The following is a 26,277-nucleotide window of genomic DNA, read 5'->3' on the forward strand; positions in this document are numbered from 1 at the left end:
GTAGCAACATAGAATATTATATTGACTATAACAAGACTGGACACTACAGAACAAGTAATACTATCACAAATTGGGTGAAACTTGAGCTTTCCTTCCACAGAACGCCTGTGGAAATTCGATCACGCTTAATTGAATTTAATAATCATTGAACTCTATGAGGACAAAGCAGCATCAGAAATCTCATTCAAGCGCTAGTCACACAGGATGTCCTCTAGGTGCCAAGAGGCAGGTAGATTAATAAAGGGTGATTAACATACACAGTAACACCATATTATAATTCGGTGTCATAAATATTTCAAAAGCTACTATAAAGAAAAAAAATTTGACCATTAATATATGCTTTCGTCAGTTGCCCCAGGATGCCTAGCAGCAACACATTCTATGGAGTATAAATTGTAACACACAGGTATAATGTTGAAATCACAGTTTGTAGACAGATTTGATTATTGTAGAAGAACATTTAGTGCTATAAGGAGTGAGGTTTGGGTTAATACATCCATTTGTAATAATGACGTTATGTGCTGGGATGTTTTTTTAGAACATGGCAGGATATTAGTTTTTGTGCTGGTATAACACACCAAAAGGCAAAGTGGTAATATAGATGTAAAGGGAGTGTGCATGTGTACGCCATCAGATTTAAATAATAAAGCTAGAGGTGAATTAATTTTTCCTCTCTATAAGTAAATTCTTAATGGTCTCTTATTTAAGTTATCATTTAATAATTGCTTAATTACTTTATTTTTCTCTAAATACTCTTATCCACTATAATCATTCACATAATGTGTAATTCACATAATATGACCTTACTCTGGTCTACGTAGCTCTCTTTTGGTATCATTCAGAACGAAACCAGTCCAAAATTCTAAGCAGGAATCTTTTCAGATTCAGATTTCGTGGGAGGGTAAAAGCCAGCAAGTCCCTCCTCATCCACAACTGAAGCTTCTCCCCCAACAGATACCCCCACCTCCTCCAGCACGGTTACTTGCGAAAGTTGAATGTGGTCTCTTTTGGTAGCTGAAGGCTTCTGAATGGTCCGTTCCAATTTGCGGTGTTTGCGCATCTCTGGCGGAGGGTCTTTCATGGTGAAGACATCCTTGATTCGCTCCATGCATACGTTAGCAGCTTCACGAGTCTCCCTAGAGAGCTGTGACAGGCTGAGGAAGCCATGAGGAAGGTCATCCACGACACATAGGGTCACTGGCTGACCGACATCTCGCAGCCTTTTGGCAAACATCACAGAGTCGTCTAGCATTGGGTCCAGATGACAGGCCTGAGAAATGGGGCATGAAGAATAGTCTCAGACATAGGCAAACAGAATAAAAATATCTACATGTGCTTATGAGGGAAATTAAAGCATTTAAAATAATTTTCTCATCCTAAAATTAAGTACCAAACACATCTTCTTAAACTCATCAATTGTAAAAAGTCTTTGGTCACTCTTACCACTATGTGTATGGGAGGTAGTCCCTTTAGCATGCTGTCTGGAGCCAGAAGGGGGGACATGTAAGGGTTTCTGACGATGGGAGAGCTCTGTACGTTCATTTCTGCCAATTGCTCTGAGCGCAGAGGCTCAAAGCCGTCTGGAAACTCCCGGGGTGTCTCGGAGTCCTCCTCACCAGCAGGGGGCGGAATGGCCACAGCAGAAAAGGATTCTGACACAGAGGGATCCACTTCTTTGCAAAGGAAGAAACTCACATCCTCGGGCTAGGAGAGAGGTGGAGGTAAACGGAGGTCAATAAGATATGGACGCGAGGCGACGAGGTTCATCCAGGGCAGATGAACAAAGTGAAACATCTCCATTATAGCCACACTGGCCATTCTTGTTTTTTTGCTCTTTTTTAAAGTTATGTTACAAATTTGGGGTCGGTAAAACTTTTTTTTATTTGATCACACATACAGAAACATATACAGGTCCTTCTCAAAAAATTAGCATATTGTGATAAAGTTCATTATTTTCCACAATGTAATGATAAAATTTAACTTTCATATATTTTAGATTCATTGCACACCAACAGAAATATTTCAGGTCTTTTATTGTTTTAATACTGATGATTTTGGCATACAGCTCATGAGAACCCCAAAATTCCTATCTCAAAAAATTTGCATATTTCATCTGACCAATAAAAGAAGTGTTGTTAATACAAAAAAAGTCAACCTTCAAATAATTATGTTTAGTTATGCACTCAATACTTGGTAGTGGAATCCTTTTGCAGAAATGACTGCTTCAATGCGGCGTGGCATGGAGGCAATCAGCCTGTGGCACTGCTGAGGTGTTATGGAGGCCCAGGATGCTTCGATAGCGCCCAGAGCTCATCCAGAGTGTTGGGTCTTGCGTCTCTCAACTTTCTCTTCACAATATCCCACAGATTCTCTATGGGGTTCAGGTCAGGAGAGTTGGCAGGCCAATTGAGCACAGTAATACCATGGTCAGTAAACCATTTACCAGTGGTTTTGGCACTGTGAGCAGGTGCCAGGTCGTGCTGAGAAATGAAATCTTCATCTCCATAAAGCTTTTCAGCAGATGGAAGCATGAAGTGCTTCAAAATCTCCTGATAGCTAGATGCATTGACCCTGCCCTTGATAAAACACAGTGGACCAACACCAGCAGCTGACATGGCACCGCAGACCATCACTGACTGTGAGTACTTGACACTGGACTTTAGGCATTTTGGAATTTCCTTCTCCGCAGTCTTCCTCCAGACTCTGGCACCATGATTTCCAAATGACATGCAAAATTTGCTTTCATCCGAAAAAAGTACTTTGGACCACTGAGCAACAGTCCAGTGCTGCTTCTCTGTAGCCCAGGTCAGGCGCTTCTGCCGCTGTTTTTGGTTCAAAATTGGCTTGACCTGGGGAATGCGGCACCTGTAGCCCATTTCCTGCACACGCCTGTGCATGGTGGCTCTGGATGTTTCTACTCCAGACTCAGTCCACTTCTTCCGCAGTTCCCCCAAGGTCTGGAATCGGTCCTTCTCCACAATCTTCCTCAGGGTCCGGTCACCTCTTCTCGTTGTGCAGTGTTTTTTGCCACACTTTATCCTTCCCACAGACTTCCCATTGAGGTGCCTTGATACAGCACTCTGGGAACAGCCTATTTGTTCAGAAATTTCTTTCTGTGTCTTACCCTCTTGCTTGAGGGTGTCAATGATGGCCTTCTGGACAGCAGTCAGGTCGGCAGTCTTACCCATGATTGCGGTTTTGAGTAATGAAACAGGCTAGGAGTTTTTAAAAGCCTCAGGATTCTTTTGCAGGTGTTTAGAGTTAATTCGTTGATTCAGATGATTAGGTCAATAGCTCGTTTAGAGACCCTTTTCATGATATGCTAATTTTTTGAGATAGGAATTTTGGGTTTTCATGAGCTGTATGCCAAAATCATCAGTATTAAAACAATGATATACCTGAAATATTTCAGTTGGTGTGCAATGAATCTAAAATATATGAAAGTTTAATTTTTATCATTACATTATGGAAAATAATGAACTTTATCACAATATGCTAATTTTTGGAAAAGGACCTGTATATATTGTATATATATATATATATATATTGTATATATATATTGTATATATATATTAAATATATTTTATATTTAAATGTTTTCAATTTTAATTATTATTTTAAAATTTAATTTATTCCGGTGATGGCAAAGCTGAATTTTTAGCATCACTACTCCAATCTTCAGTGTCACGTGATCCTTCAGAAATCACTCTATGCTGATTTGGTGTTTTTATTTGTTGAAACTGTGATACATTTTTTAAATATTTTCTTATAGAGGACAGTGGAAATTTATAAGAAAACAGAGATGGTAAATGGTTTCAGGTGAGGCTGAGATGACTCATTTGAACCAGGGCAGTAAAAATTAGAGTTTCAAATCCAGCAATTGACGTCATCGTATCATGGGATTCTTTGTGGGATTTTAACACATGCTTGAACAATGGCATGCAAAATCCAAGTGACATCACTGCAGCATAATCCTTTGCACTTTCTCAGAGTTTCTTGCACTTCTACTTAACTCTCAGGACTACCCTTTCTCACTCCACTAAGCCGGACAGAGAGGAATACAGTGAAAGAATTGTGCAGAATCAAAAAAAGCTAAGCGATTTATTTGCACACAGTGTACCAGACTAAAATAACCAGATCAACAATTTACTGCAAGCAATTACAAAACAGGCAGTGTTAAGAGGCCAGTTAATTCTGTGCATTAGACAGCCTGCGTTCTGCCACAGCTCTGACTCTGATGCTAATTGTGGCATAACAAACTCCTGTTTTTCTGCCACCAATGGCAATTTGATACTGTGTACGAACATCTGTGCTGCACTCCAGCAAACATACCAGATTCTTACTAACAATGGGACTGTCTGTTATTTAAATGTTATGTTTGACTATGATATAAGCAACACTGTTTAATTGTTGAAGGCTAGGTCATTCTCACTCTAGTGCAAATTAATCGGTGCAAATATTGGCATATGTTTCACATACTCATAAAGCCATGAAAAACAGCCTGATGGATGCTGTGTAGCAAAGATTGGCACCCTAGTAGAATGCAAATCAGCTGGATGATTAATATGACTCACTGTTGCAATCTGTAAAAGAGACCTTCGACACCACGGGAGCTTTAGGAACACGGTGAAAACAGAAATTTTGTTAGAACATTTTAAAGCACAAGATGAGGAACTGTACCTTGCTCTCGGGTGTCAGCGTGATGTCAAGGATGGAGCTGTGGTTGGCTGTAGTGGTGCTAAGGTGGTTGGTGTTCTCGTTAGCATGGGTGCCCAAGTCCTGGCACGTCTGGCTCTTCATAGACCCTTTCCCATGGGCGTACTCAGACGGCTTGGCAGACACTGGAGGGTCTGTGTGAGGAGAGGTCAGAGACGCTTCTGAAACGCTCTTTCTCACAGAGTCTGAATAGAAAAAAGGAGAGATATTTAGGTTGTTTTAGAGTTAACAGTAACAATTAATTTAATTTCAAGGACATCCCGGTGATGCTGATGTTTTTAAAGTCACATATATTGACTGATGTTGCACTCCCATTATTATTTAGTTTGATAAGGTCTACATATTATATATTAACAGGCCGAAAATGTGATGGTGGAACAACAAAACTAATGTAAATCCTGAATTCCCAAAGCAAGTTCTAAGCTGGAAAAGAGGAAATTTCTCTTCGAAATCTTACAGAGAGCAGATATGCTTCCAGAAACATTTCTCAATGCAAATATGTAGAAAGGCAAAATGAGAAAAGTAAATAAATATGTAAAAGGAGTACAAATGGGCAGAGTATGAATTTTAAGCAACAGGGGTGGGGGATTACAAAGACCCTCATTGGACATTGGTGGAGGCTGTTGGCGAGGAAACAGTTGCCAGGGAGAGAGGTAAGGCATGTGACTGTCTGAAGTGAAGTGCATGTGTGTGGCATTAAACAGACATTCAGGAAAATATAAAGGCCCCCAAACTACCATACAAACAGACATTAACGCTCACAACCGACCAGCAACAACACCGCTGGATTGCTCATAGCCATAATCTTGTGAAAAACTATTCTCAGCTATGCTTGTATAGTGAATAATGTATTCATGGCCATCATGAGGCAATTAGAATGGTTTGTGTTGTGTGTGACACCACACTAATGATGCCTTTTAGCCACACTGCATTGACATCCTGCACAGCCCTACTCTTTCTCTCTCTCTGTGAAAGCTAATGAACTCAAATGATATGAGATCTAGGGTTGATAGTAGCCCATTTAAACCATTGACTTAAAAACCGATGAGCATTTGGCACAACGCAGTATGTGAGACCATTACAAAGGGCTTTGTTTGAGATAGTTATTATTAGCTTTTCAGTTCAGCTGTCTGACTATGCAATCAAAACCACAATAAAAATGCAGACACAGTCAGAAGGGAGTATTCGTGACATAATTGTATTGGAAATGCAACACATCAGTACCATATCTATTACTGGCAAATATTAGAGATTTTTTAATTCATCAATATTGCATACTGCAACTGTGCTCGCTCATTTAGAGAACCTTTGCAATCATCTAATAACATATTTGCTAAAGATTACATGAAACAGTGTTATTAAATATAAGACTTAAATATAAGATTTCATTCTGAAATGTTGTGATGCCCAAATTTACCTTTAGCATTTACAAATCCTTTTACCTTTAGCATTTACAAATCCTTATAGCGTTTAATTTTTCATTCTCATAGACCAAAAAAAATTATAGGATTCTAATATAACTTTAACAATTTTAAAATAATTGGTAGCAACCAACTGAAGCAGGGGAGGTGGGGCTGAACTACTGTTGTTGGAATATCATGGGGAAGATCACTGAGGCCAAAGGGGTGCCGAGTTAGTAAAACATAATACTGCTATAGAGAAGAAGAAGGAATTGTGGAGTTGGGACACAAAAGACAATTGGGTTGTGGGCCCATGCATACATTAGCCTTCCAGGTATGCTTTCACAACAGATGACAGATACAGACTGAATCAGGGCCATTCAGAAGCCTTCAGTCAGCACATGCTCAGAAGGACCCCTTTCCACAAAACCATCTGTGGGTCACGCACCACAAGCTGGAGAATGAGTTCAGAAGCTACCACATATAGCTCTGAACAAATGGCTATTATCACCATGGAACCAATTATATCAAGCAAAGCAGAGTGCTGCGAGGGATTTGTATGCCTTAATTTAAACCTAATTAAAACAGATCAAATAATTAGCCAGCTGCACTATTACAAAGGCATCACCATCAGTGTGTGTAGGGATTATTATCATAAAAAGACATATTGATAATGCCGTTTTAGACACACTAGGCACAATGAGTACACTCTAAAACAGAATACGCTCCATTTCAGCCCTATACATGTACCTGCACTTCCTCTATCCAGCAGAGAATGGATCCAGTTGGAGGCCCCCTGTTTGAAGTCTCGGAGCAGCAAGGCAGTATCTCTCCTCACCATGCTCAAAGTGCTCACCTTCTCCACCTGCTTCTCCAACTGTGGATCTGTGCCTACACACAGCAGAGGAGGACAAAGGGGGAAAAGCAAATAACTAGAGTAGGGATGGAAAAATCCAAATCGAATGTGTAGGGTTCAATCAATTAAAAAAATGTATCAAAAAAATTTAAATGTAATTTAAAACATAATATTAATATACAATATTACATGTTATAACATTTTATAGTCACAAATATCTTGTGGAGCTTTAATAAAAGCAAAAAGTCTTGCTAAGACACTCTTATATTATAATCTGTAAAAAATAAAAGTGTTAAAATAAAATATCTATAAAATAAAATAAAACAAAATAAAACATCTAAGTATCAAGTAGGGGTTACATTTTATAACATTTTATAGTCACAAATATCTTGTGGAGCTTTAATAAAAGCAAAAAGGCTTGCTAAGACACTCTTATATTATAATCTGTAAAAAATAAAATATCTATAAAATAAAATAAAACATCTAAGTATCAAGTAGGGGTGTAACAATATATCGCAATACAAAAATTCAACAATATGTATAGTGGATAGTGCCAATATGTATTGTGTAAAAATCACCCAAAATGAAAATTATTAAGTTTTCAGAATTTTAGTGTCAGTACTACATTAAACTTCTATATATGTTAAATATAATGTATAATAATGCAATGGGGGAATATGTCCTCCTGATAGTGCCAAATGTCTTATATTACCAGCAAAAAGTGGCATTATTTTAAATATATCTAGTCAGTGAAAGAGTGCAAGCATATTAATCTAAATTAATTTGTTTTTCAGCTCCAGAATCATGAATATTTTTATTCTGGTGTCACCATTGTCCTGTGCATTGGGTTACCAGCACCAAGTCCAAGCCTATTCATTTACCCCCCCCAATGTAATTCCAAATTTAGCATTTTAATTAACAGTACATTTTTTGATAAGATTTTACCATATGTCTTGGAGTATTGCAATAATATCGTATCGTGAGTTCAGTATCGTGATATGTATCGAATCATGACATGAGAGTATCGTTACACTCCTAGTATCCAGAACTACTATAACAGAAAGACAATATTGCTACACTTAACCAGTGTTGTGCAAGTTAATGCCAAACTGTAATACATTATACATTACTTGTTACTGTTATTTAAAAAGTATTTCTTTACCTTACCATAATACTCTCAGAATTGTAATGCGTTACATTACTCCTGTATTACTTTTGAGTTGCTTTCACCAAAATCACTACAGAGGTAGAACTTAACATTCTAAAATGACAAAATGTACTACAGAGCATTTTTCATCCAGTAGAAGGCGATATGATGTAACATATGACTGTGGGCTATCTAGGCTACTAACAATATAGCATATAATTGGCAAAGTGAAGGCTCAAGACAATGCAAGAAAGGATGACCGACAGAATCACAAATGATCCAAGTCTGTTAAAAGTATGGTAGAGGTAAAGTGATTATCTGGCAATATCTGGGAATAGCTTGGGTCTATTCATATTAAACACAACAGAACTGTATGTAAACTCTAATGCCATGACAAGATGCACATTTTTTCTTTTCTTATTGTTGCTATTATTTTACTCTCTTTGAATTCAAGAGGTTCACAACAAAGAACTGTCATGCACAAAGTGCGCATGATGAACATAGCTTATGCTTTCTCGGGAAGTAGGTAAAGTGCAATTGGAGGACCAACCCTCAGCCTCAGTCATTTTAGTCCATAGAAATTAACATACAGGCTAAACATAGCCTAATTGCTTAGAAAGAAAACAGAGATCAAATAGAGACCCTAAGGCCAAACTCGGAGTAATGCGCATACGTCACTCTCGCGAATGTACAGTCTTCAGAGGCCGAAATCATGCCTCGCGGCACTCCTGTAAAACCCGACTGACCACGGACAGGTCTTGCATTTTCATTCTTTAATGTCTTGTGGTCTTGCTGTTTTTTTTACACAATTAAACTTGGGGCTTAAAGTGTGTTGTAACGCAAGCGTTACTGAACATGTACTGAGAAAAATATTACTGAAAATTGATTAGTAATGCCTTACACTACTACGTTACAGCAAAAAGTAATGCGTTACTGTAATGTATAACTTTTGTAACATGTTACTCCCAACACTGCACTTAACCATGCAGAGAAAAGACAATACAAGCCTTGGGCCATTGATTTGACTTTATCATTACTATGATTGAAAACACTACTAAATGAAATAATTTATAACAAAATACAAACCTATTAATCAATTCCTGATGTGTGTGGCTTCACTTAACTTTACTTGTTGAAATCATTCATCATCATTAAGGTGTCTGCACTCCCTAAATTGTGAATGTGCTAAATTTATACCAGTGATAAATTATGCATCAGACCTGACCATTCCAGCTTGCTAATAACCTGAGTCACAACACAGCACTATTTGCCATAAAAACCTATTACGGTTCCAGACTGACCTGCGTAAGCACTGAGGCAGCGTGAGAGCACACTGAGGGGTAACAGAGGGTCTATGAGGGTGAGCAGGCGGGATGGCGAGGCATACACGGTGAGCAGGGTAGCGGGGTAAGCAGCGACGATGCCATCTGGCATGCGCACACCGTGAGCAGCGGCCCGCATCGACACAGTCACACACAGGTTTCCTCCTGCGCTGTCACCGGCAAAACACACACGCTCACCGGTCCAACCTGAGGAAGAAAGGGGCACAGATGATAATTGGGTAAAAGATGATAAAAGGGTCGCAAAGCAGAAAATGAAGTAACGAGCAATAGATCAAATAAAATAAATTATTTAGAGAATCAAGAAGATAAATACACTCCATAATTCAAAAATTAGGTCACATTTTTATCACTGATGTGGTGTGGTTTTCACACCAAAAGAGAATTATTAGAAGTGCAAGACCTGCGTCATGATCCAGAGATACATAGTGGAGGTGAGAGAACACTGAATGATGAATATGTTTACGCTGCTGTAATCAGACCGAGTGTGAGCAGAGTTTCAATAAGCATCTTTGTTCCCTGTTGGATCTCGACACCATCACAGTACAACAGAATGAAAGATCGTCAAGTCGGCCAATTTCACTTGTCTTGTACCTTAATCAGTTTTCTTAAAGACTAATAAAGTGACTGAATCATACAATGTCAAAAAAAGTTCAAATTTAAATAACTTTTTTAAAAGCAGTCTGGTAGATGGATGATGCAATTACTATAAATGTTGTATTCAGTTTCATTAAAGTGGTAATAAAACTAACAGAATTATATGATTCAAATAAAATATTTTTCTACAAAATGTGTTTGACATTTTATAAGAAACTCATTTTTCGTATGTGGGTTGGAGTGCAGGTTTTGCACTCATAAAAGCTGAAGGACCACATAAAAGCTAAATGCCGTTTTATTGGTCGTGAATAAAAATCACCTCCGATTGTTCAATGACAGCCATGAAAAGACAAAATCATGCTTGACGGGTGTGCCACCAGCAGTTTTGGTGTAATTAAGATTTTTGGGACAAAAAAGGTTGATTAGCTGACTCCACTGAAAATAAACCGGCAACAAACTGTGTACCATACAAAAAAGGAGGCATAAAGTGGGCAGACAATGAAAATTCACCCCATCAATTTTCATCATGCACATTTTATTTAAAAAAATGTTTCGACCTCTTAATGTGACAAAATGTCATAAACAGACCTTCTGGTGAAAACAAAAGACTTCTCTCTGGTGACATGTGCAGGACTTCTCTAATCATTTAGTTTGCTTAAACCCCGCTCCTGCAAGCTCACGTTCATCTGCCTCCACTTTCAGGTCCCCGCCCAATATTTTTTCTTTTTTGATAAGCGCCGTTACACTCAGATGTACGTTAAAATACGGAAAAAATATCTGTCCCTACTTCCGTTTCATCACGACTTTAAGAAACAAATATGAATCACAATATATGTCATAAGGAAGTATAAAGAAGGCGCTATTCCTCTCACCTAGCAGGTTGTGGTTCTTGATGGCCCAGCAGTAGGCATAGAAACATTCCTCTAAAGCCCGAGGAAACGGGGCCTCAGGGGCCAGAGAATAGTCCACTGAAAGGACGGGGGCATTCAGGTCTTGAGACCAGCTCCTCAGATATGGCTGGAAAGAAAAAGAGAAAAAAAAAAGAATAAAAAAACGCTACATTTTTAGGGATTAGAAATCATAAACTATGTCGAAAAATTCACACCAGGATTTTCAGGTTTAGTTATTTCTTCCTTTTGTTCTTCGCACTTTACAGGGAATATGGTATTTGTTTGGTTTAATGTCAAATTTAAAAAAAAATATATATATATTATTTTTCATGGAGTTGCAGCATTAATTTTAATGAATTTTTCAGTGCACATTGCTTTAATTTATGTTAACATTTTTTAAATCAAAAACATTAACATGCTCTCCCCCAGAAAGACATCCCTTCCTTGACGACGTGTACTCTGGTGCTGGTCCATAAGTTTTCAATCCCTCCCCTCCAGCAACCTGTCATTCCACAACTGATTGTAAACTTGCATTCAGATCTGCCTCCATTTAGTTTGCAACTCCCACTTTCTACAATCCAACCAATCCTGCCCTGCATGTTTTCTCATTTCACTCAGAAATGCACAAAAAAAAAAATCGTCAATACTATACTCACTTATCCAGAGTCTGAATATGGCTACCTACTTACTAGATAATATGTGAAAAGCAATACATCAAATGTAGGCACACAGTATGTAAAAATACCCAGATTACCTACTTTTCCACCAAGATTTTAAAGTGTGTATCTAATGGACACAATTATCCCATGAGGCCACATGAGGTGCGTTGTCATATTCATACATATAGCAGTGTCACGGCTGTAATTGATGATAATCCCATTGCCAAGATGTAGTATGCTCAAATTGTAATAGTAGCGTACATTATTAATGAACGAGAAGTATGTTTTATCCTGAAATGTAGTACATATGACTATTTATATTATGTCTTTATTTCACTTCTGTCTCAATTAAGTAGTTCTAAATCCTAAACTGCTTACCCAGCTCACACTTCTAATTCCTCACTGAATCCTGACCTCCTGTAGTTTCCAGCTTTAAGAAAGTGGTTTCAGTGTGACACAACTGCTGAAAAGAGCCTGAATTAGGGTCTTCAACGCTAAATGTTCATTTCAAGTAGTTTCTGTCACCCTGAATATCCGTCTAAACATGCCTCACCAAGCATTAAAGCTACAAGATGTAATAAAATCCAAAAATCATTTGCAGTGTGATATATATCCTGGAGTTGTGTACTTACAATATCCCCAAAATTTTTATTTTCAGAGATATTCCAATTTTAAATAATGGCTCATCCATGTTCACTTGTTGCCTGTTAATGACGTAATAATCCATGTTATCCCTGGTTTCCGCTTGTACTGCCATACTAAACCATGGCAACAGACGTGGACAACTGCGTTACGTCTAGCTCACGCTGCTTTTGTTTCGTTCAAACATTTTGGACCATGGCCAGCAGACTTTGGGACAAAAGGAGAACTAAATCAAGGCTAAATATCAGCAGGGCGTTTTCGAGATACCGAGAGCTCCACGTCCGTGACAAACTTCGACTTGACAGAGAAGCCACACTTGCATGTACTTTATTAGACAGGTGAGCAAATGTACATAAAACTAATCAATGTTATATAGCTCAACATGATGAAATGTTATAATATGATCAGTATGTTATTCTAATGTTGATCTAGCTTACTGCTAGTCTAATACAGACAAACTAACACATAGAATAACATAACTTTCAACACACTTAAATGCAGTTTAGTGTGATAGTGTAGACCAAATTAAACAGCACTGCGTTACCTGACAAGTTTAATTAATCAAATAAACTGACCTGTGCGAGTTGTGACGGCCTGCATACCTGTCTTTGCTATCTTCGTGTTTCAGTGGGGTTCTGCAGTCCTGAGGGTGGATGGAGGACACCTGTGTTTTGTAGTCTCTCTTTCTGATAAAAGCTTCCTGCCTTCCCACTGAGAGAGGGAGAGAAAGAGAGTGCTTCTCTCTCCCGTATGTCTTTTTTCTTATGTTTTTGTTTCTGCCGGCATTTTGTGTTTAATTGTGGTTTTGTTTTGTAAATAAATTGGTTATCTTTTGATTAAATTCTTGCATCCCACTTTTTTGTCATAACCTCTGAGCCGGGTTCTAACAGAGTATTGATTCAGCACTTGCGGGAAGTTCGGTAGAATGAAATGTCCATATTCCTTTATATCCGCGGGACTCGCGTGTGGCGCTGATATCGGTCTCTCATTAGCAATCGCGACCTGCTTCATACCGCAGTCATGTTAAAAACATCAATGTATTCACTCATCCATAAACATTATTAGATCCATCAGCATGACAACAAGTTACGCCTTTGTTATTGCAAGAGGTTAGCGACCCCTAGTGGTGACAAAAAAATACATTGTAGCTTTAAGAGAAAACACTTAGGGAATGAGCATATTTCTTCTCAGATACTTCAGTCTTTTTTCTTGCTCTCACTCGAAGTTTTGTTGTTTAGTAGTTCAAAGGAATGATGCGTGCTGACAGGCGTCACAACATGTTGCTCTGACTGCCAGTTACATTTCATATCAACGTGTCCATTGTTGAGTGGAGCTCGTTCAAGCAGCTAATGCAATGTGTCAAGAATGCAGGCTGCCGCTGGTGAGTTATTTCTGTGAATTTTGCATGAGTGCAGTGATAATATGATACTTTAACAGAGCAGAAGTCTTATACTTTGCATGAGACAAGGGACACAATCAAATGCAAATGGCAAATGACCCTTTTACACTTTTTAACACTTTCATTTTGCTACTGTTAATTTCACAGCTAACATTTTATGTATCCCAAATATTTTTATATTTTTTTCCCTAAATATCATTTGACAAAATTACAGCATGAAGTGACACAAAAATATTCTGCTAAGTGACTTTACCTTGATTTTTCATCACTGGTCTCATTTTTCATATCAAGACATTCTTGTCACAATAGTAAACAAAAAACTTATTTTACAAATAAAAATTATTAGGGGAAAATTATTTTGGTGGAAATGTCATAAATATTCTGCTTCCTAGATTTAAAGTAAGTCTATAAGATTTTCCGGTGTAAATCATATACCTGATGACTTCAAAGTAACAGGTCTGCATCATTTACGGTAGGATGAAACAGGGGGCATATAGGATGTGTGAGGAAAGAAGAGGCGAAGAGATACCTCATGTGATTTGGAAGTCTGAGCCACAAAGCCTCCTCCGTGGAAGTGCAACACCAGCCATGGGGAAGGGGGATGGCGCTTCGGCTTTAAGCCCAAAGAAAGAGATATCTGGCCCCCCTCTGAACGACACAGTGCTAGTAATTTCTCACTGTCCTGAAGACAGAAAATAAAAATATAAAATGATATATATACTATAAGCACCAGAACAATAAAGAGCAACCTATGGAACATTTGAATCTCTTTAAAGCTCTGGACTCCACACGAAGACAAAAACTCTTAGACAAGAGACGTGTAATTAAACACTACGGGCGCATGGTTCTTAAACACGTTTACGTCTCAGCCGGATCAATAGGAGTTCAAAGGGTGTAAAGAAAAGTCAAGTAGGCTTTTTAAACATCATTACATCTTAATCATCTACACTGCAACCAATTCAAGTCCTCCCATGACATAGAGAGGTATATCAGGAATTATAGGGCTTTAAGTAAAGGATAAAAGGAGATAAAAGGATAAAAACTTAACCGCTTTATTTAGCTAAGCGCACCTCATTATTCATTCCTTGCTTTCTGTCCATAGTTATTTATTGACAAGAGAAGAGCGTGCATAGTGGAAAAATGACTCTCTTTGAAGAACAAAGTAGGTCAAATTATGGTTCAAATGAAAAGTTCATGCTTTAGCTTCTGTGAGGAGGAGTAACAAAAAATTGAGATGATTATCTTTCAAGACTAATTAAGATGGTCAATGACATCAATATGAACTGTGTGTACCTGTCCTTCTCTCAGCTCATATGAGATCAACCTCATCTGCACAGGACCCAGGCCGGTATGAGCTGCTGGAGGAGACACGGTCACAGTGTGGGTGGGATCCGCCACCAACGGCAGGTCAAAGGGCACAGGGGGCACAGAAAGGGCTCGATTTACTTTCACGGTTGTGGCCGTTATAGACATCAGACCCTTGAGAGAGAGAGAGAGAGGGAGAAAGAAAGAGAGAGAGAGAAACCTTTTTCTACTATGTGAATTGAACTTTGCAATATGAGAACTTGGACTGGTCATAAACAGATCTGATCAGCTGTAGCAAAAGATTTTCGGGTATATTAAAAAGACACTGGTGCAAGGAGTTTTATAACTCAAGGGACTATTTGACAAATATTGTCAAAGCAATTTGAACTGCCTTGTAAACTATTGGTATCTCGTATTTCTAATGAAAGAGCTAAGATATTAAGATTAAAATGTTTTGCCAACACTCTGTTGTCAGTGTCCTTTAAATGCGTTTAAAATGTAGTATGTTTAGAAAGGTTTTTTTAAATATATTTTTAATTTTATTACACATTTAGCTGGGGCCCAGTGTTAATTTGCACTCACTTTTTTTTAACCCCAGTTCAAATATAATGTAATATAATTAATATATTACTAGTAATAGCAATACTGAATTACCATTATTATTTTGAAGATTACAATTTTATTACAGTGGTAATATGCTTCAGGCATAATTTCTTTAATTTCAGGCAGCATTTTTTTTGTGGTTTAATAATACAAGGTCAAATCTCAAACCAATTGTTTCAATTAATTGTGATGCCCTAACTGAAACACACAGATGTTTAATACTAACTGATAAAAGTTCAGTCTCTGTAACGTTCCAGAATGTCTTCCAAAAATGAACATCCAGGTTCTGCGTGATGCGTTCATACTCCCGACCTCTCAGTTCAGGGTCAATGGCATACTTCCCAGAGGTGAGGAAAGAACTGGCTGCTACACCTGAGAGAAACACAGACAAATAGACCGTTAGATGAATGCCTGTCTACATAACTAGAATATCACACCAGGACATCCTACTTGGACAGTAATACAGGGGGGGAGAGAGAGAAATGAAAGTGGGTTTTCCAACAAACAGAAACACACAAATAATAGGGACCTCGATCATCTTTCCTTGACAAACATGCATGAGCAATTAGGTTAATATTTACAAACATCAATAGACACTTAAAGTAAGAACTGATCTGCAACCAGTCTTGCTCTCATTCTGAAGCACAGCATAGGAATTAGGGGTGGGAGAAAAAAATAAGATGCATCACGGTTCTCTTCTCAAACTTCAGAATCGATCCAGAGTTTAGATTCCCCCCAGCATATTTATGATGGCACTTGTCAGCGCTAGAGCAGGGCTTCTCAACTCTGGCCCTCGAGATCCTCTTTCCTGCAGAGTTTTGCTCCAACCCGAATCAACCACACCTGAACAAGCTATCTAAGCTCCTTAGGATTACTAGAAAGATACAGACAGGAGAGTTTGATCAAGGTTGGAGCTAAACTCTGCAGGAAAGTAGACCTCGAGGGCCAGAGTTGAGAATCCTTGCACAAGAGAGAGACATATTCTGCTTGCTACCAATCACACACAAACAAAAACCATCGAACAAGTCTATAAACTTGCATTAAGGTTCATGAGCGCAATACAAGGGGTTGAAGCGAAATAAAAGGGCAATCGCAGGCTTGATTGCACAGGATATGCGCTGTGAGAAAAGTATTTCGGTATACGCATTTCAGATTTTTCTCTTCCAAATGCTCTACGAAAGCATAATCGATGCGGTCTAGAATGCAGTATATATATTTGATACACAAAACCCATTTACCAACAGACAGCTGCTTTTAAATGCTCATGTGAAAGACTCCTTGTAAGTGGTTAAACACACAACACACTTGCATCTCAAAATGTACAAGTACTTATAATTATAGAAGTCGTTTAATAAATTTTCACCAATAAATTTGATATTCAAAGTCGGTAAACTCATTGATAAGAAAAAAAATGTAGATCACAAATTGTTTTGAATTCAGATTGTGATTCCCAGAATCGGAAACCAGATCGGATCGGGAGGTCCGTAAAGATTCCCACCCCTAGTAGGCACAGGCACTTATCTCTAAAGAGGACAAAGGTAATATACTAGCAGAATAGATAAGAATAGAATAGGTTTGGGAAGGACAGAGATTTCTATCATCCATACCACCCTCTGTGAGAGCTACTCACCATATGGTGCAATATCTCCTGCCTCCACTAGAGTGCAGCATTCAGCACAAGAAACAATATTAGAATGCCTCTGCAGGTCAGTGTTTACAACTGCACTTTTGTGTCCTAAATTAACACAAGGGGGAAACCTGCTGTGCAGACTCTAGCAAAGAGTAGTGTAGTGTGAAATGGTTACCTGTTCCCAGGGGCGGAATGGCAATCGGGAGAGTCGGGACTTTTCCCAGTGGGCCGGTAGTGTTTTTCGAGGCCACGAAGGCCGGTCTGATATTAGTTAGCTGCTATACATTGCAGGTTCTGAGCAACACCATCCGGCGGCCTGGTGTGCGGCCGCTATCCGCTTGTCAAACTGTAGCCTACAGCCTCTCTGCTCAACGCGTAAATAAATGCATCGACCCGTCTATTTTTGAGTTCTTAAATGGTCTAGTGGTAGATCTTTTGCCAAGCGTGTCAGAGGTTACGGGTTCTAATTCACACTCGTATAGTTTTTTCTTTTTTCTTTCATCAAAACTGAATATGTTCATCAGTGGTTATAGAAAGTCTATATCAAGCAGGGACACGTTTGTGTGCATTTTATTTTGTGATTTCACCGGAATGAATAGCGCGGGTCCGAGTGAAGACCTCATACAAGAGAACACTGTATCCACGCAACCGATCACCGCGGCAACAAGCGCTCAGCTCGAGTTCAAAAACAACACATTTTAGCGCTAGATCTCTTATTTAATAGTATATTAAATAATATCGATCCTGAGAAAAAGTGGTGGGACACTTAACTGGATCTAAACAAATCAATCTAACCATATATATGACCAGTAGTGGTGGCTTTCTTAGTCTATTGAAAATATTTTTGCAAGGGTTCTTGCAAATTTATTAATTTTTTTTCTCTAAAAAAAAAATACCGTCCGTTAGTCTGCGAAATTTCCCAGTAGATTTTTTGGTCCCACTCCGCCCCTGCCTGTTCCCATAAATCAGGATGCAAATAAAGGAATGTTTATCAGACCAGTCTGAATGTGACAGCTCTACTCACCTATCCCCGACTGATGCTTCTTGTAGTTGTCTCCAAAGGCAACCAGGCCAATAGCAATTGACTGCAGGCATGGACGGATGGCAGGAGTAAACTAAAAGGACAGAGAACAAGATATTTATCATAAAACATGAAAAAATATGGCAGGAGAAAATATTTTTAAAATACGTGATAAACCAAAGCTGAAATACACTCAAAACTGTTATTTTGTGAAATATTATTACAATTAGTATCATATGATCCTTCAGAAATCCCTCTAATATGCTGATTTGGTGCTCAAGAAACATCTCTTAATATTATCAATGTTGAAAATAGCAGTGCTGCTTAACATTTTTGAGGAAACCTCCAACAGCATTTATTTGAAATCGAAATCTTTTGTGACATTGTAAATGTCCTTACTGTCACTGTTGCCCAATCTAACGCATCCGTGCTAAATAAAAGTATTAAATTTACTGAAAAAAAATGACTGAACCCAAACTTTTGAAAGTCAGTGAACTTTTTTGTAAAAAAATAAATATATGTAAATATGAAAATATTAAAATGCAAAATGTGTAACATGAAATTATTGCTGTCTATGACTTTGTTGTTATATTATAAAAACATGTATGGGAAAACCTCTCTTAATTATATTTAAACAGAGTTTTGGTCTTAGTTCTTGCATTAAACCTTTTGAATCTTTTTAGCAACGATGGTTTTGTTGAAAACGAGATTCCAACCTTACAGTAGAAATGTGATAATCATTTGTCAGTGGAATCCTGTGAGTCACAAGCTCATGCGCTCTTGAACACACACACACCTGAAATCCAACACAGCGGCCGTAGAAGCAGCCCTTATGCATGGAGGCGTACTCTCTCAGGAAGCTCTGACTGAGGCCACTTTCCTCCTGGAAGAAGAGGTTGCCGTGGCTGTTGTCATGAAGCAGTCTCTGAGCTAGATAGAGCAGCGCCCTGAGCTGACACAGAGCACTACAGTATGCTTCCATCTCTGCCGCATTGTGGCTGGCGCGGAAAAAGATGCTTCGCCTGTTGGATGTGATATAGCGCCCTTTGTGGATGATGTGGAGCAGGCAACAGCGCACCACCTGAGGAAAAGGATGACAGAGTGCGGTGAATTGAGGTGTATGCTAGGAAATATTCACAAATGCATCTTGCAGGAGAAAGGAGGTGCAATGTAAACCTGCTTATTGAGAGAAACAAAGTCATAGAAAGGACAAGCGCGGAAGGAGCAAGGAAATGAGCTTAACAAAAGCAGTTACCAATATGTAAACAGTTACCTGTGATGACTAACTGCTGAAAATGATGCACTTGAAGTAGCCATTTACAGCAGGGAGAGGAAAGAGGCAGGAAGGAAAGACTTCTCTTGCCCTCAAGCTAACTCATTAAAATCATTAAACACAGCCAGAAATGCACCTTAACAAGGGAGCGATATCCATTGGCGGGGATATGAGGGTCAAAGTCAAAATGGTGGTAGATGGCAGCGAATCCAGAGATGACCGGCTCCAGGCTCCGGGCATGTTCCTGGATGGTGGTCATGGCGTCCACCAGGCGCTGAGCTGCATCCCCAGCTTGGCCCTTTGTGGCCCCAGAGAAAAAGGCGGCATTTTCTTCACACACGTCAAACAAGGCAGTGAAAACTGCCTTGGTGTCCATCACTAAAGGGGATCGGATGCGTTGAGGACACAAGAATTACTTCAAATTGGCACACACACTAAAATACTTTAAAGCCAATAAAGAGTGATTAAGCTCAGGACAAAAGGCAAGCATTTGTGTAGACTGTGGTAATAAAAAGAACTATAAGCATTTTATAAATCAATCAACTGGAAATGCCTCAGAAAATAATTTTGTTCATCAGTACTACTTTTTCATGTTTCTACAATATCCAAACATCCTTGAAACAAGATAAATGTGCGAAAGAAACAAAATTGCATAATATATTAGGAGTTGTTTCTAGAGCACACTACTGTTCGAAGTGTGGGATCCTTAGGATTTTCTTTTTTTAAAGAAATTAATACTTTTCTTCTTTTTTTAACCTTTATTTATATAGCGCTTTTTACATTATAGATTGTTTCAAAGCAGCCTTACAGTGATAACAGGAAAATAATGCAACAAAGTTTTTTTTGTCTGTACAGCAGATCTAGAAGAAATAGTCCAGTTTTATAGTCCAGCTTAAGTAAGTTCAGTCATGGTCCATTTCTGTTGTAAAAAAAAAAGTTATTAATTTAGTTCATTTATCTATACAGCCACTCTGGGGAAAACAGTGATGTCATCTTCCAGATCAGTTCAGTTCTCAAAAAATGGCATCAATGATCAATAATATTGTTGAATATTAAGTGTCCTCAACTAAGCAAGCCAAAAGCTTGACAGTGGCAAGGAACCAAATCTCCATTTTATTCAGCCAGGATTCAGCAAAATGATAAGGTTAAATGGCCTGAGATGGTTGTAAAAGGATCAAGTGACAGTGAATGGAGTAATGGCAGCTTAAAATTCAGCTTTCAACATATTACAAGACACTGACAACTAAGAAAACTACTGTTGCTTGTTTTCTCAACAGGAAAATAAGAAACAGTAAGAACAGCAAGCTACAGGAGACTGAAGCTGTGGACAAGATCACATGACATAATACTGAGTAACCAGTGACGGATGGCCATCAGCCAGCCACTGTATACACTCACGCACATTTATCTGATCAAGATGGCCATGCCAGATACAGAGACAATACAGGTGACTAGGTCAATCTGTTGCGCTCAGCGACATGACAACCGAGAGAACCACAAGCAACTTCACAACAGCAGGTAATGCCAGGAATAGCAGAACCATAAACCTTCAGCTTTTTATGATTTAATAAAAACATACACAAATGCAAGCAAATACATCTTGAGCATAATAATTATTTTTATTATTTTTATTAAAGATCATACATATAATAATTTATATAATCCCAGATAGGGCATTGCCCCACAACTAAGGGTAATCAAAACCTAAGCAATGGTTGAAGACAAACTTACAGAAGCTTGTATTAGTTTACATTGTGGTTGCAAGATTTTTTTTTACAAACAGCAAAAACGATTTGGGCTTTGAATGTCTGAATCCAAAGTGCTTACTTTGTCAATGCAAAAAGTTTAGACAATTTTTTTCTTAAATGCATTACATGTCCAATGTTATTTAGAGCTGAATTCCCAAGATCTCCTCTTATCTGCTGCACACATGGGTTTAAACAGCCCTGGCCTTTTCCTTTCTGCCCTTTACCCCAGATAGCCCACCCATCACGTGTCCAGTCATTCTCTTCTCCAACTTTCCAAACTCTCCCTTTTTCATGTTGCCTCTCTAACTGGCAGTGATTCTCTTCCCTTCATTGGCAAACACAAACAATACATCTTCCTCTCTTAAAAAGAATTTTCCTCTCTTCTCTTCCATTTCTGTACCCTGTCCTTATTCTAAAGGCTGTAGCCAGACCTGAGAGATTAGTGTCCTAATCTGCATGGGGAACCAAGCATGTTACTGTGTCACTGCTCAAACTGCTTCCATTGAGATATAATCAAACAACTATTGTAAAATTAGTTTGGCTCATGTAGCAATGACTTTCACAGCTGTGATGGGGTTCAGTTCAGAAGCTATTGGAGCACTGACTAAATGAACCTCATGCCCATAGATTATCTAAATTTTTCATTATGGAAACATGTGCAACAAGAGAACCTACCACCCAATCTCTTTACTCAATGAAACACTTCCCAGAAGTTTACCACAGCAAAACACACACACATGCATCTGAAAACACTACAGTTAAGAATGCAAGGCTCTTGACCCGGGCCATTTATGAAGGAAAAAGGCTGACAAATCTATAAAAACTCTATTCACTTTATGTTGCAGGTTTAATATAAGAGTTCAGCTCAATTGCAACTGAAAATAATTTAAATTGATTAATTTGTAAAACAAACAACAAAAACAGTTATTAGAAATCCCCTAACAATGGAAGTCTAAGGGCAATATGGGGTGTTGCCCTCATAGAATTTCGGTGTAAGCTTGTAACTGCCACCACACTGTTTTATTAAAAATTGCTGAAAGTAAAGAGTGACACTGTGAAAATTTTGTAGTTTCATTCAACAAAGCTATAAATACATGTCACTCCATTAAGACTAATAACATTACTTTCAAAAACATCTTACTGACCCCAAACTTTTCAATTAAAGTTGTCTAATTTTCAGCATCATTACTCCAGTCTTCAGTGTCACATGACCCTTCAGAAATCATTCTAATACGCTCATTTGCTTCAAGAAACATTTCTCATTATTATTAATGTTGAAAACAGTTGTGCTGCTTATTATTTTTATGGAAACCCTAATACATTTTTTCATGATTCTCTGATGAAAGAACTGCATTTTTTTGAAATATAAATCTTTTGTAACATCATAAATGTACATATAACTTTCTTTTGAAAAATCCTGCAATGGCTGCAGATATCTGAAAATTGAGTATATTTGCTACTAGGGATGCGTGAGACTAGTCGATTAAACGATACTGCTGCTGCTAGTAGACTTGGAAATACAGTATTAGTCGTTTTAATTTTTTTTTTGCACATTTAGTCCTAATGTTTTGGTTTATATTTTTACAAAGCCTACATTTAATTTACAGTCATGTTATTGTTAAATTTTAAATTAATCAATTATTTCCTTGACACTATATCATCCCAACGAAGAGAATATGCTTAAATAATGTATAGTTGTCAGAACACGTCAAGCTTTTCTTTAGATTTTGCAGCCGGTCATGTGTATACAAACCTGGACACTCAAGTGGCTGCAGTGGTAAGAAAGGGTTGCAAAATTATATTTCCTACTGCTGGCTAAATTCAGTTGTTGGACAGAAGATGGTAAGTACATTTATCAATCAACACTGTTCATTCCAATTAGTACCACAATCCCAATGGATCAATCAATCAAACCACAAAGAAAGAAAACAGCTGCATCCAAAAAAACAAAGCCTACCAAATGGTGTCTACTCTGAATGAGAGTACTTCTCAATTCATCCAAACATATCTACAGCCAAAGCCTGGCCTAGCCAGCTACGTCAAACTACTGCAAGGACACCTGCTTTTTAAGTGACACTGCGCTAAAATACATGAATACAATTCACCCAAAAAGCATACATCACAACCCACAGCAGAGGAGCAACAAGACACTTGTAAGGGATGCAAGGGAGCAAAGCAGAGCTTAAGTGTGAGAATTTGCAACCTAAACACACACACACACACACACACAAAACAGGGACTTATCCCTGAACGTTACCCTCTTCTGAACTCATGCTGGAGTCCTTGTGCGTCCTGTCCCCTCAATACCAGCACAGCCATGGAGCCAGGGAAATAGAGACATGTGAAGGGGGAGGTAAACAAAAGGGGAAGACAGTAAGATAGAGTGTTTCGATTGGACGCTTGCAATCGCCCTCCCTCCCACCTGTTCGTCCCCTCAGATGACGACATGACATTGTCACTTTCTATTTCGTCCCCTCTTCTTTTCTGTGAACTACGCCTCCCTTTAGTCTAATTCCTCTCATTCCCTAGAGAGAACAGCTTTGTTATTTTCTCCCATACCAACTGTCCCTCTGTTATGGTGAGATGGCTTTTCACCCAATGTACAATGAAAACAAATTCACCAGTGCCCTTCACCCTAACTGTCTGGATACCGACTGGATATCTGGATACCATACAGACTTCAAATATGTCATTTGGCAGTGGTTGTATTACATCATATGGCGAAACAGTAATATGCATGTCACACTGTATAATACATTAATTACTAAAATATATTTCTGACTAACTAAAAAACTACACCGTAAAAAATGTTGGCATTAGTTTAATTAGATTACATTTAATAACTAGGGACTCGCTGATATTAATACAGATACTATTAGCCGATACAGAAAACTACTTTTATGTTATAGCTGATAAAAATAATAAAAAATAAAACACTAAAATGAATTATAAAAACATCAATGCCACAAGTAACTTTAGCCATCACAATGCGTCTTAATTGAAGAAAAAGGAATTTACAAAACATTCATTTGACAGAGATAATTTTTTTTAATTAAATTAGTGTTTTTAAAGATTAACTTACTAGGTTGGTGTAAGATAAAAGCAAAGGAAATCAAAATGTAAAATTAAAAATTCTCTAATATGATACTGATACATCATGCATCCCTCTCCATTAAATTTTTCCTATCAAACTTTAAAAACAGAATAAACAATATGCAATATTATTCCTTAGAATATATTAACTGTCTAATGAACTCAATAATTTTCACAAACCATGAATGCACTTCAATACACCAAGTTTAATGGCATGGCAGCAAGTGAGCATGTTAAAGACCCAATCATATAGCTATCAATTCTTAAGGGGAAATTACTTCTTTATAATTTCAAAGGGCAAACTGTCAAATTTGTGTAACAACACTCATGTATTGTAAAATGTCTGCAATATTTTAGTTATAAAAATAAATTACTGGAGATTAGTTTCTGGCAAATCGGAATTTTTCGGATTTTTTAATGGTATAAGCAAGCTTATTTTTACCATAAGCTCCAAAAGGCTCTCACAGTTAACTTGCATTTCGCATCCTCATGGATCAAGGACCACACATTTCTACTAAGAATACTTGTGATAGGGACATTAAGACAAGAACCAAAGTAAACTGACCAGATCTGAACTTTCTCTTTTTGTTCTACATGCACATCCTTTATTCATTTTCATTTGGCTAGCTGTAAGGAATAATGGAAGGAAGGATCGAAGCTGACCTTTGTCCCAGATTATTTTGTAAATGTGGTCAAATCATCTCAACAGGAAAAGAAAACAATGCCCTAGCCCTGACATCAGTAAAGAGTTTCCTTTCACTCTGATCCAAACACAACAACAGCAAGTGACACAACTTATTTATACCGAACACACATAATGTGAACAGCCTGATATGTTCAATATATGAATGTACAAGACCACATATTTTCATACTGTTCTTCTGCACATCTGAGAAGTTAAAATGGCTGAGTGTGTTTAGATGGCAAAACCTCACACTGATCCTCTGGACAAGACTGGGGTCTAGTGAAAACCTGAAACCAAACAGCCAATGACGCTCTGCCATTGCGACACAGAGAACATGGGAACTGCTTGCACCATTTCAATAATAGTGTGGTTATTTGAAACCTTATAACCTTTAAGGTTATTTGAAAGCCCACAGTGGTTTTTGAAAACAGTCAAAACAGTTGCCCTTAATTGAGGTCAACACATACCCTATCTTCACAACCATCTTAAAGTGAAAATGTTTAAGAACATCTAGGCTACACTTACTACATACACTGTGATTATAAGCTTACATCCAGTCTCGACCATTCATGAGTCAAGTATATCCTGATGTAGGCTACTACAGCAAAGTTAAAGCAAATAATCACAGGTCATTCAAACGTATTCTCTCCTGTCTAAGAACAGTGAAACCACAGTTAACATCAATGTATTAGCCGGCTACAATGTAATCAATTTACGTGGAAATGTCATCAATGCACACTACACTAGCTAACGTTACAGTTGTACAGTTTCCATTACACAAAACGTCTCAAACGTGATTAAAAACCTGTTGGTTAAGAGCTACAGCCTCTTGAGATATTTCAAAATGTCTGTTTACATATAAGTAAGGAAATACCAGTACTCATACGGCGTGGTTCATTGGTCCAGAATTACTGTACACAGTGAGCGTAAGGGTTTTAATCTTCTTTTTGACACTTCTGGAACTATCTAACCTGGAGCGCGGATGAGATTTACAAGCGACAGCTTCCCCTTCCCCCTTAAAAGCGGTTATGTTTATTAAACGAGAATATACCTATTGGAACTTCTTTGTGCTTTGACGAGCGCCTCCTGTTTAATGTTTTTTCAAGAACACCGCTCCCAGACTTCTTTGAAGACGCCATCTTCCTCAAACACGAATCATTCTACGAAATTAGAATCACTCCCACCTCTGTTCTGTCTGGATATACCTTACAGACGGCCACGCCCACATTCAAATCTATAGCCAATAACGCGTCCGGGAATAGTCAAGCACCTA

At 38.1% G+C, this 26,277-nt stretch overlaps 1 protein-coding gene and 1 long non-coding RNA gene across 5 annotated transcripts; one reads left to right on the forward strand and one right to left on the reverse strand.

The window, feature by feature from the left end:
* lipeb (lipase, hormone-sensitive b) lies at positions 1-26,180 on the reverse strand. 4 transcript variants are annotated; one of them, XM_077212951.1, is made up of 14 exons: positions 26,056-26,180; positions 23,484-23,518; positions 19,615-19,856; positions 19,002-19,286; positions 18,209-18,299; positions 15,781-15,926; positions 14,940-15,125; positions 14,176-14,328; positions 10,929-11,073; positions 9,421-9,648; positions 6,867-7,007; positions 4,681-4,901; positions 1,444-1,704; positions 1-1,270 (listed from the first exon to the last, which is right to left on the reverse strand). In XM_077212951.1, exons 2-14 carry the CDS (start codon positions 23,497-23,499, stop codon positions 863-865), a joined length of 2,523 nt encoding a protein of 840 aa, XP_077069066.1. In that variant the 5' UTR covers positions 23,500-23,518; positions 26,056-26,180; the 3' UTR covers positions 1-862. The 4 variants fall into 4 exon arrangements, with proteins under 4 accessions (XP_077069066.1, XP_077069085.1, XP_077069075.1 ...); XM_077212970.1 differs by having other exon boundaries at positions 23,484-23,525; positions 26,056-26,165; XM_077212960.1 differs by lacking the exon at positions 26,056-26,180 and adding an exon at positions 22,980-23,041 and having other exon boundaries at positions 23,484-23,513.
* LOC143721981 (uncharacterized) lies at positions 6,886-9,212 on the forward strand. The gene is made up of 2 exons (XR_013196808.1): positions 6,886-7,672; positions 7,911-9,212. It is a non-coding gene; the product is annotated as an uncharacterized LOC143721981 (long non-coding RNA).
* Positions 26,181-26,277: the final 97 nt, after the last annotated feature.

This window comes from Siphateles boraxobius, unplaced genomic scaffold (assembly GCF_051911475.1).
Source record: "Siphateles boraxobius isolate OS27281-9 unplaced genomic scaffold, OSU_SipBor_1 12, whole genome shotgun sequence".
Taxonomy (NCBI): domain Eukaryota; kingdom Metazoa; phylum Chordata; class Actinopteri; order Cypriniformes; family Leuciscidae; genus Siphateles; species Siphateles boraxobius.

Coding starts and splice junctions, on each gene's coding strand:
- lipeb (XM_077212970.1), bottom strand. CDS start 26,143: ATGGCGTCTTCAAAGAAGTCTGGGAGCGGTGTTCTTGAAAAAACATTA. Junction 11,074..14,175: donor AGACTTCCAAATCACATGAG/GTATCTCTTCGC, acceptor TTTTCTTTCCAG/CCATATCTGAGGAGCTGGTC. Junction 4,902..6,866: donor GCTGGATAGAGGAAGTGCAG/GTACATGTATAG, acceptor TTTTCTATTCAG/ACTCTGTGAGAAAGAGCGTT.